Here is a 12,499-nt window from a genome sequence, read left to right on the forward strand (position 1 = left end):
ATGATAACAAGCGCTAAAAACTATACTAAAAAAACAGAAAAAAACCCGAGGACAAATGTTCAAAGCAAAGCGATACAGACAAAATCACACAAAGAAGCATACACATACTCACAAAAAGAGAAAAAGGAAAACATATATATATATTGAAAAGAAGAGAGCAACCACATCAATAAACAAATCTACCGATGATAATAAACTCTAAATACTAAACTAAGATAAACATAAAACCAGAAATAAATTAGATGCAGAAAGCAAACCCCAAGTCTACATTTGCTCCCAATATCCACCACCTCAATTTGGGGATGATTCTTTGTCTATTCAGGTATTCCAGAGATGCAGGGTACATCAAGTTGATTGTGGAGATTTAATCCGATGCTCCTGAGGCTTCTGGGAGAAATTTCCCTTTCTCTTCTTTGTTCACACAGCTTCTGGGGTTCAGATTTGGATTTGGCCCCACCTCTGCATGTAGGTCACCTGAGGGCATATCTGTTCTTTGCTCAGACAGGCGAGGGTTAAAGTAGCAGCCAATTAGGGGGCTCTGGCTCACTCAGGCCAGAGGGAGGGAGGGGTATGGAACGCGGGGTGAGCGTGCGGCAGCGGAGGCCGATGTGATGTTGCAACAGTCTGAGGCATGCTATGTGTTCTCCCGGGGAACTTGTCCCCGGATCATGGGACCCTGGCAGTGGCAGGGAGCACAGGCTTCCAGGCGGGGAGGTATGGATAGAGACCTGTGCTTGCACACAGGCTTCTTGGTGGCTGCAGCACTAGCCTTAGCGTTTCATGCCTGTCTCTGGTGTCTGCACTGATAGCCGCAGCTCACGCCCATCTCTGGAACTCATTTAGGCGGTGCTTTGTATCCCCTCTCCTAGCCCACCCCAAAACAATGGTCTCTTGCCTCTTAGGGAGTTCCAGACTTTTTCCTGGACTCCCTCTGAGCTAGCTGTGGCACACTAGCCCCCTTCAGGCTGTGTTCATGTAGCCAACCCCAGTCCTCTCCCTGGGATCTGATCTTTGAAGCCAGAGCCTCAGCTCCCAGCCCCCGCCCGCCCTGGCCAGAGAACAGACAAGCCTGTCTGGCTGATGAGTGCTGGTCAGCACCAATCCTCTGTGCAGGAATTTCTCCGCTTTGCCCTGTGCACACCTATTGCTGCACTCTCCCCTGTGGCTCTGAAGCTTCCCCCCTGCCCACCACCTGTCTCTGCCAGTGAAGGGGCTTCCCAGTGTATGGAAACATTTCCTCCTTCACAGCTCCCTCCCAGAGTTGCAGGTCCTGTCTGTCTCTATTCTTCTGTCTCTGTTTTTCCTTTTTTCTTTTGCCCTACCCAGATACGTGGAGAGTTTCTTGCCTTTTGGGAAGTCTGAGGTGTTCTGCCAGCGTTCAGTAGGTGTTCCATAGGAGTTGTTCCACGTGTAGATGTATTTCTGTTGTATATGTGGGGAGGAAGGTGATCTCCACTCTTATACCTCTGCCATCTTGAAGGTCTCTCCCTATTTTTATATGTTCTTTAAGAAAAACGTTTTAAAATATATTTTTTATTTTTCTATCTTTATTTTACTCTTTTGTGTTTCTTTGGTTTTGTTTTTCTTTGTTTTCTGTTTTTATTAGTTTTTTTTTCATTGTTTTCATTTTGGGGTTCAGTTGTTTTCTTGTTTTGGGGGGTTTTTTGGCTTTTTTTTTTTTTTTGCTTGTTTTTGTTTGGTTTTGTTTTTATCATTTGTCTTGGGTTTTGTTTGTCTGTTTCTCTTCTTTTGCTTTTTTTCTTTCCTTTTTTTTGGGGGGGGCCATGCCATGCAACTTGCAGGGTCTTAGTTTCCCTGTCAGGGGTCAGGCCTGAGCCCCTAGGGTGGGAGCGCCAAGTCCAGGACTGCCAGAAAATTCCCAGCGCCAGGGACTATTAATTGGGGTGAACTCTCACGAGGTCTCCACCAAGATCTAAGATCTCACAACTGCCTGCAGGCTCCACTGCTGGATGCCTCAGGCCAAACAACCACCAAGACAGGAACACAGCCCCACCCATCAGCAGACAGCCTGCTTAAAGTCCTACTAAGCTCACAGACATCCCAAAAAATACCCCCTGACGCAGCCCTGCCCATCAGAGGGACAAGACTCAGCTCCACCCACCAGAGCTCAGGCACCAGTCCCTCCCTCGAGGAAGCCTACACAAGCCCCTGGACCAACCTCACCCACCAGAGGGCAGACAACAGAAACAAGAAGAGCTAAGACCCTGCAGCCTGTAGAGAGCAGACCACAAACATAGTAAGTTAGACAAAATGAGATGACAGAGAAATATGTTTCAGACAAAGGAGCAAGGTAAAAACCCACAGGACCAAATAAATGAAGAGGAAATAGGCAATCTATCTGAAAAAGAATTCAGAGTGATGATAGTAAAGATGATCCAAGATCTCAGAAATACAATGGAGGCAGAGATCGAGATGATACAAGAAATAATTAACAAGTACCTAGAAAAACTAAAGAACAAACAAACAGTGATGAAAGCACAATAACTGAAATGAAAAACAAACTACAAGGAATCAGTAGCAGAATAACTGAGGCAGAAGAATGGGTAAGTGAACTGGAAGATAGAATAGTGAAAATAACTGCCACGGAGCAGAATAAAGAAAAAAGAATGAAAAGAAATGAGGACAGTCTCAGAGACGTCTGAGACAATATTAAACAAACAGACATTCAAATTATACGTGTCCCAGAAGAAGAAGAGAAAGAGAGAGGGTCTGAGAAAATATCTGAAGAGATTATAGTTGAAAACTTCCCTAACATGGGAAGGGAAATAGTCACCCAAATCCAGGAAGCACGGAGAGTCCCAAACAGGATAAACCCAAGAAGAAACATGCCAAGACACTTATTATTCAAACTAACGAAAATTAAATACAAAGAAAAACTAAAAGCAACAAGGGAAAAGCAAAAAATAATGTACAAGGGAATCCCCATAAGGTTATCAGCTGATTTTTCAGCAGAAACTCTGCAGGCCAGAAGGGTGTGGCAGGATATATTTAAAGTGATGAAAGGGAAAAACCTACAACCAAGATGACTCTACCCAGCAAGGTTCTCATTCAGATTCGACAGAGAAATCAAAAGGTTTACAGACAAGCAAAAGCTACGAGAATTCAGCACCACCAAACCAGCTTTACATCAAATGCTAAAGGAACTTCTCTAGGCAGGAAACACAAGAGAAGAAAAAGACCTACAAAAACAAACCCAAAACAATTAAGAAAATGGCAACAGGACTGTACATATTGATAATTATGTAAATGGATTAAATGCTCCAACCGAAAGACACATACTGGCTGAATGGATAAAAAATACAAGATGCGTATATATGTTGTCTACAAGAGACCCACTTCAGACCTAGGGACACATACAGACAAAGTGAGGATGGAAAAAGATATTCCTTGCACATGGAAATCAAAAGAAAGCTGGAGTAGCAATACTCATATCTGACAAAATAGACTTTAAAATAAAGACTGTTACAAGAGACGAGGAAGGACACTCCGCAGTGATCAAGGGATCAATCCAAGAAGATATAACAATTGTAAATATTAATGCACCCAACATAGGAACACCTCAATACATAAGGCAGATGCTAGTCATAAAAGGTGAAATCGACAGTAACTCAGTAATAGTGGGGGACTTTTACACCCCACTTAACACCAATGGACAGATCATCCAGACAGAAAATTAATAAGGAAGCACAAGCCTTAAATGACACAGTAGACCAATTAAGATAGACTTACTTGATATTTGTAGCATATTCCATCCAAAAGCAACAAAATACACATTCTTCTCAAGTGCACATGGGACATTCTCCAGGATCGATCACATCTTGGGTCACAAATCAAGCCTCAGTAAATTTCAGAAAATTGAAATTGTATCAAGCATCTTTTCTGACCAGAACACTGTGAGATTAGAAATCAGTTACAGGAAAAAGAAAAACTGTAAAAAATATAAACACATGGATGCTAAACAACATGCTACTAAATAACCAGTGGATCACTGTTGAAATCAAAGAGGAAATAAAGAAACAAATGACAGTGAAAACATGATGACCCAAAACCTATGGGATGCAGGAAAAGCAGTTCTAAGACAGAAGTTTATAGCAATACAATACCACCTCAAGAAACAAGAAACATCTCAAACAACCTAACCTTACACCTAAAGCAACTAGAGAAAGAAGAACAAACAAAACCCAAAGGTAGTAGAAGGAAAGAAATGATAAGATCAGAACAGAAATAAATGAAATGAAAATGAAGAAAGCAATAGCAAAGATCAATGAAACTAAAAGCTGTTCTTTGAGAAGATAAACAAAATTGATAAACCGTTAGCCAGACTCATCAAGCAAAAAAGGGAGAGGACTCAAATCAGTAAAATTAGAAGTGAAAAAGGAGAAGTTACAACAGACACCACAGAAATACAAAGTATCATAAGAGAGTACTACAAGCAACTCTATGCCAATGAAATGGATAACCTGGAAGAAATAGACAAATTTTTAAAAAGGTACAACTTTCCAAGACTGAACCAGGACAAAATAGAAAATATGAACAGACCAATCACAAGTAATGAAATTGAAACTGTGATTAAAAAATCTTCCAACAAACAAAAGTCCAGGACCATATGGCTTCACTGGTGAATTCTATCAAACATTTAAAGAGGTGACACCTTTCCTTCTCAAACTCTTTCAAACAATTGCAGAGGGAGGAACACTCCCAAGCTCATTCTATGAGGCCACCATCACCCTGATACCAAAACCAGACAAAGATATCACACACACACACAAAAAATCACAGACCATAATGTTCTGGTGAACATAGAGGCAAAAATCCTCAACACAATACTAGCAAACAGAATCCAATAGCACATTAAAAGGATCATGCACCATGATCAAGTGGGATTTATCCAAGGGATGCAAGGATTCTTCAATATACACAAATCAATCAGTGTGATACATCATATTAACAAAGTGAAGAATAAAAACCATATGATCATCTCAATAGATACAGAAAAATTTTTTGCCAAAATTCAACACCCATTTATGATAAAAACTCTCCAGAAAGTGGGCATAAAGAGAACCTACCTCAGCATAATAAAGGCCGTATATGACAAACCCATAGCAAACATCATTCTCAGTGGTGAAAAACTGAAAGCATTTCCTCTTAGATCAGGAACAAGACAAGGATGTCCACTCTTGCCACTCTTATTCAATATAGTTTTGGAAGTCCTAGCCATGGCAATCAGGGAAGAAAAAGAAATAAAATGATTACAAATTGGAAAAGAAGAAGTAAAACTGTCACTGTTTGCAGATGACATGATACTGTACATAGAGAATCCTCAACATGTCACCAGAAAATTACTAGAGCTGATCAATGAATTAGGTAAAGTTGCAGGGTACAAAATGAATGCACAGAAATCTCTTGCATTCCTATCCACTAATGATGAAAAATCTGAAAGAAATTAAGGAAACACTCCCATTTTCCACTGCAACAAAAAGAATAAAATATCTAGGAATAAACCTACCTAGGGAGACAAAAGACCTGTATGCAGAAAAGTATAAGACACTGTGAAAGAAATTAAAGATGATACCAACAGATGGAGAGATATACCATGTTCTTGGATTGGAACGATCAATATTGTGAAAATGACTATACTACCCAAAGCAATCTACAGATTCAGTACCATCCCTATCAAATTACCAAGGCCATTTTTTACAGAATTAGAACAAAAAATTTTACAATTTGTATGGAAACACAAAAGACCCCGAATAGCTAAAGCAATCTTGAGAAAGAAAAATGGAGCTGGAGGAATCAGGCTCCCCGACTTTATACTACAAAGCTACAGTAATCAAGACAGTATGGAACTGGCACAAAAACAGAAGTATAGATCAATGGAACAGGATAGAAAGTCCAGAGATAAACTCACATACTTATGGTCACCTAATCTATGACAAAGGAGGCCAGAATAAAAAATGGAGCAAAGGCAGCCTGTTCAATAAGTGGTGCTGGGAAAACTGGACAGCTACATGTAAAAGAATGTAATTAGAACGTTCCCTAACTCCATACACAAAAATAAACCCAAAATGGATTAAAGACCTAAATGTAAGGCCAGAAACTATAAAACTTTTAGAGGAAAACATAGGCAGAACACTGACATAAATCGCAGCAAGATCTTTCTCGACCCACCTCCTAGAGTAATGAAAATAAAAACAAAAATAAACAAATGGGACCTAATTAAACTTCGCTTTTGCACAGCACACAAAACTATGAACAAGACGAAAAGACAACCCTCAGAATAGGAGAAGATATTTGCCAACGAATCAGCTGACAGGGATTAATCTCCAAAATTTACAAACAGCTCATGCCGCTCAATATCAAAAAAACAAACAACCCTATCAAAAAATAGGCAGAAGACCTAACTAAATAGATATTTCTCCAAAGAAGATATAGAGATGGCCAACAAACACATGAAAAGATGCTCGACATCACTAATTATTAGAGAAATGCAAGTCAAAACTACAATGAGGGGGCTTCCCTGGGCGCAGTGTTTAAGAATCCCCCTGCCAATGCAGGAGACATGGGTTCGAGCCCTGGTCCGAGAAGATCCCACATGCCACAGAGCAACTAAGCCCGTGCACCACAACTACTGAGCCTGTGCTCTAGAGCCTTTGAGCCACAGCTGCTGAAGCCCGCGCGCCTAGAGCCCATGCTCCGCAACAAGAGAAGCCACCGCGAGAAGCCCGCACACCGCAACGAAGAGTAACCCCTGCTCGCCGCAACTAGAGAAAGCCCGCGCACAGCAACGAAGATCCAACACAGCTATAAATACATACATACATATATACATACATACATACATACATACATACTACAATGAGGTATCACCTCACACCATTCAGAATGGCCATCATCAAAAAATCTACAAACAGTAAATGCTGGAGAGGGTTTGGAGAAAAGGGGACTCTCCTACAGTGTTGTTGGGAATGTAAATTGGTACAGCCACTATGGAGAACAGTATGGAGGTTCCTTAAAAAACTAAAAATAGATACATGCACCCCCGTGTTCATTGCAGCACTATTTACAATAGCCAGGACATGGAAGCAACCTAAATGTTCATCAACAGAGGAATGGATAAAGAAGATGTGGCACATTTACAGTGGAATATTAGCCATAAAAAGGAATGAAATCATGCCATTTGCAGAGACGTGGATGGGCCTAGAGACTCATACAGAGTGAAGTAAGTCAGAAATAGAAAAATATTATATAATATCACTTATATGTGGAATCTAGAAAAATGGTACAGATGAACTTATTTGTAAAGCAAATATAGATACACAGATGTAGAGAACAAACAAATGGATACCAGCAGGGGAAGGGATGGTGGGATGAATTGAGAGATTGGGATTGACATATATACACTACTGTGTATAAAATAGATAACTAATGAGAACCTATGCACAGGGAACTCTACTCAGTGCTCTGTGGTGACCTAAATGGGAGGGAAATCCAAAAAAGAGGGGATATACGTATATGTATAGCTGATTCACTTTAGGGAAAATGAGTGATCGCACAATAGAGACCTCAGGTGAATTAATCAAATGATTAAAGTGAACATCATCAGAAATGGGATGAATTGAAATCTGAATCAATAGAAAACATCAAACAAGTGAGTGTTATTTTACAAAATGGTTGGTCTCACTGTCAGGTTCATACAAATCCAGGAAAGACTTAGGAACTGTTCCTGACTGATGAAAACTAGAGAGTCAACAGCATTTGAAGGCAACATGTGATTCTGAACTGGATAATTTTGCTATCCAAGGACGTTATTGGCACAGTTGGCAACACTTGGTGGGATCTGAGGATTAGATGGTAATGTTGTTTCAGTGTTAATTTCCTGATTTTGATGGTTAATTGTTGTTATGTAGGAGAATGTCCTTTTTATTTATGGATGTTGGGACATAATGTTGGTAACTCTCAAATGGAAATAAAGTTTTTTTGTACTGTCGTGTGATTATTCTGTAAATTTGAGATTGTTTCAGAGCAAAATTAAACTTGTGTACCTGCACAGGTTCATTTCTACCCCCTGAGAAATTTGAGTAACTTATGAATTCAGATTGAAACAGGATTTTACTTTGGGCCCATCCTCTTTTCCCTCTCCTTTAAATTCACTCACAAAGACAGCTGTGGAACAGGGGAGAGGGCGCTGGGTTTGAACACAGAAAACCTGTGATTAGCTCCTGGCTGTGCAACTTACCAGCTGGATGATTTGAGTCAAGTTCCTTTACCCTTCGGAGCCTTAGTTTTCAACCTGTAAAGTGAGGTAGTTGTGAGGCTCAAACACCTACCAAATGGGTACAAATGTAAGTTTATTACTGTTTTATCAGCACAGAGAATTCCACAGGGTGGGAGAAATAGCTTTTGGATAATTCCGTAAACAGTGTTCTTTTGAGCATTTTAAAGGTGAACCTGTTTTCAGTCGAAGAATTTGTAGTGCTTTGCATTTCATTTTGTGGCTCAGTTTCACTAATTAAAATGCACAGCCACCATCCTGTATTCCATGCTGTTGTAGTAGTTCATTTTTAACTTTCCATAATTGGAGGCTGCTGTGTATCCAGTGAACACTCAATAAAATTAATTGAGGGTAATGATGATGAAGACAAGATCTATAGTGTCATCGTTATTTCTCCCTACCACCCCCGCCCTGTAAGCTGGGGTTGTTTGCATTTAAAAGTTGTTGCTATGGAGTTGAGAGGATAGATGTGCTGAGAGCTTATGGTATATGATCCATAAAAGGCGGTCATGGTAGGTGTCTCACTAAGTAGAAAATGTCAAACTTGGTGTGGGCGGATCTGTTTGGCTTTTTTATTGAGCCTAAGCAGTGTCTTTTGTCCAACCCTACTTGAATATCAAACCTATTTCTGTTGTGTGCCCAGACCTCCCTGCAGGTCTCTGACTAAGGGCTCAGCCCTGCCTTTGTTACTTAGGCCTTTTATTTCTTTCAGGAGAGTCAGTGGAATGAGCTTCTTGAAACTCTGCACAAACTTCCTATCCCTGACCCAGGAGTATCTGTTCATCTCAGCGTGGTAAGTGGCGGCAGAATATTAGCAATCACTGAGAAACCTTTCCATTATTAACAGTAAGAAAGAGCCAAATGGGATTGTTTTCTGTCATCCGCACCTTCCCCACCTCCAAGTACTCTGAGACCTCAAGACAGGCCAGGGAGATGTATTTCTTTCTTTCTCTGGGATTCCATGAGAAATAGATCCCAAATGCCCCCAGGCTCCTCTCTTCCTGGCTGTCATCCCGTCGCTATCATCTCCTGAATGGCAGATGCTGGGCTTGGAATGGGATGGCTGACCCCTGCCTCCTCAGCCCCTGTGGGGCTCCTTGCCTCGTGCTTTGCCCCCTAGCACTGCTGTGTCTGCCCCTTCACTGAAGCCCATCCTGCTACCCCCGAACCTTCACCGCCTTTCCCCTGTTTACCAGGGTAACCCCCTTTAGCTAAGGTTGTCTTTTTTTGCCCCAAGCAGCTTGTACACTTTGCAGTACTTAGTCACAAAACACGTTGGAACAACCTGTTTTCCTGTCTCCACCACTGGACTGTATGCCCTCAAGCACAGGGATAGAGACTGTCTAGCACAGTTCCTGGCCAGATCGTTTCCTTGAACTCTTCTATGTACATGCTATGTGGTCTGTAGTGTGCCAGGGTGGAAAAGCCTCTGAATTACAAATTGGGAGATTTCAATCCCCAAGTCATAGTTTTGCCAATGACCTGAGTGATCTTAATCAAAACCTTTAACTTCGTGGGTCTCAATTTCCTCATCTGTCAGATACGGCATCAGATAAGGAGTTCTTTTCCATATTTCAGTTACTGCGGTTCTCTAGGTCAAACCCTTGTCACCACCTTCATCAGAATTCTCAGATGGATCCCCTTTGACCAGCTATTGATTATCCAGGGGCTGTTTCCCCCATGTTGTGGGGTCTGAATGTTTAAGAAGTTTTGTCTTTCAGCTTCAGTAGAACCAGGTACAGTGTTGGTATTCAGTGGTAATTAACTTGGTATTTTCCCTCTTAAAGAAAATGAACATATAGGGGGGTTTTTTCATGATGATCACATTGAAAGCAATATTACTGCCAATAACTAATAATAGATCTGTTATATACTAAGTTCCTAATTTATGCCAAGTATGCATCTCTAGTGTTCAAAACAACTCTACAAATAGATATTAGCATTCTCATTTCATAGTTGAGGCTTAGAGAGAAAAAGATTCTTGCCCATCCAAGGTCATGTGGTTAATAAGTGAGATCGGGGCTTTTAAACCCAGGGCTGACTTGCAAGCCTATGTTCTTTCCACTAGGCCATGAGTGTTGAAAGAAAGGGAGGAAAGAAGGAACTGGTAGAGGTTTTTGCTCATTTTAATGGAGCATAGGAAGGAAAGAAACCTTTTTCCAGAAATTTGTGTAAGGAAGAGTGTCTGGAAAAGATGAAGAAATGAGCTTTAAACCTGCCCCAGTCATTGCCGCATAGCGAAGCAACTTTGCCTTTGTCTCTGTCCCTTTTCCTAAGCAGCTTGATCTCACCGTTTCAGTCTGTAATGACATCTGACAGGTAGCTGGGGAGTAGCCTGGATGGGTCACCAGCTACTGGGGAGGAAGGGCCTCTCCTTCCTTTGAGTGGCTGCCAGGCCTCAAGGACAAGCCATCGCAGGGGCAGGAAGAACTGTTGAAGGGGGGGTGTTGCAGCTGTTTCATGCCAGTGGCTTCTAGGAATGTTTCTGACCTCCTCTGGTCCCAGCATTTCATGGGCGATGGAGCAAGACAGAATCTCAAAGGACAGCCTGGGGAGTAGTTGGTTTTGGAATTGAGTAGGCTCACTATTTACAATCTGTTGCATTTGTAAAGGCAGATATTTTCTTCTTTCCTCTTCACAAGGAATTCCTCTCTCCATGTTGCATTTCTGAAGGGTTAGTCTCAACTGTATTATAGAGCCTGAAAAATTGATAAAATGGCAGTCTTGGACTTTCTGTCTTGAGTCACGAGAGAATGTTTCTGTGTGTCTTCTATAGGTGATTGAGAAAAATAGGAATATAAATGAACAGTTGAGAGAGTAATAATAATTTTCTATTAAAATACCATTTATGGAATGCTAGGCACTTCACATATATAACATTTATTCTTCACAGCAGTTCTGAAGTAGATATTACAATTCCCATTTACAGGTTAAAAAATTGAGGTTCAGAGCTATTAAGTGAAGTGGGCTAAGATCACATAACTATTAAGTGTCTGACTCTGTGGTCCCTGTCCTTTCTCCCTCACTATGCCGATCCTTATTCTGTGACTCCATCACCATGTGGACTTCCATTACTGAACATTTCCTGGGACTCTCTTTTAGCCATTTGGTATAGAATTTGGTATCTCATGGCATCAAATTTAACCTGTATTTTACTTTTATTATTTTAATCCTCATTGTTGACTTGAATTAATTAACTAGTTTCCAGTTAGTTTCCCATAACTAATATGCTACATAATCTCTGTCATAATACTTCATAGATAATGTTTTGACACAAACCCACAGATTTTGGAATAGTGCACTGCAGGGGGTGTTTTTTAAGTTATCTTTTAATTTTTTTTTCTTTTTACTTTTCAGTTTATTAGTTTAATTCAAATGGCTTTAGCTATAATTTTCTCATTAAAAAGCACAGGTATAGCAGTCTGTTATCGTGGAAAGAGCATAGCTCTAGTTATGCAGACCTGGTTTCAATCCTAGTTCTGTCACCTACTAGCTGTATGACCTTAAGTCACTTTACCTCTCTAAGCCTTAATTTACCCATTTGTAATATGGACATAATATCTATCTTAAATTTTGCTGTGGAAATTAAAGATGCTATTTATAAAGTACCTGATATAAAGCCTTCCATGCAGCAGGTGTTCATAAATATCTGCTGAATATTAGACAAATAGCTTATACTGTTATTGTTGCTATTTTCGTTATTGCAGTTGTCCCCCAGGCCTTTCATTTCAGGAAGCCTGTACAACTCATTTTTCCAGAGACCTACTTATTTTGCAATTATCCAAGAATGGGGAGTGGGGAGAACTTCCTGAAATGTCACTTGGGGGTCTAGGTTTGAACTTTGGCCATGGCTAAGCTGACTTTCTCTGTATGTGACCCTTCCTGGCCTTTGCACAATCCCTTCTTTAATTGGCCAGCACCAGGCTCTTTCCATTCCTGCTTGCCATTGTTCTCTGAGTCTTTAGTAGCACGGAGGAGGTGTCATCAGTTCAGCCTGTTTTCATTTAACTCAGACACATGCTTGTTACAAACATGGAGATGCCTCCTTGAAAGTTCTCTGAACAGGTCAGGTTTTCAACTCCACTGAGTCTCCAGCTCCCTTCACTGGAATTTGCACTGGAAGTCAGGAGGCTTATTTGCAGAGCATGCATAGTGGAGAGACTTTCTCCACTGTTAGCTATCTGCAGTGTCTCAGGGCAGCAGTCC

At 40.8% G+C, this 12,499-nt stretch overlaps 1 protein-coding gene across 1 annotated transcript in view; it reads left to right on the top strand.

Annotated features, from left to right (window-relative positions):
- The window catches only part of DENND1A (DENN domain containing 1A), a 548,251-nt gene that overhangs the window by 278,893 nt on the left and 256,859 nt on the right, over positions 1-12,499 (top strand). Inside the window, 1 exon segment of the mRNA XM_082843076.1 lies at positions 9,006-9,086. Within this exon segment, the coding sequence (XP_082699202.1) occupies positions 9,006-9,086 (81 nt within the window).

The sequence above is a fragment of the Leucopleurus acutus genome, assembly GCF_964270905.1.
Source record: "Leucopleurus acutus genome assembly, chromosome: 7".
Lineage (NCBI taxonomy): Eukaryota > Metazoa > Chordata > Mammalia > Artiodactyla > Delphinidae > Leucopleurus > Leucopleurus acutus.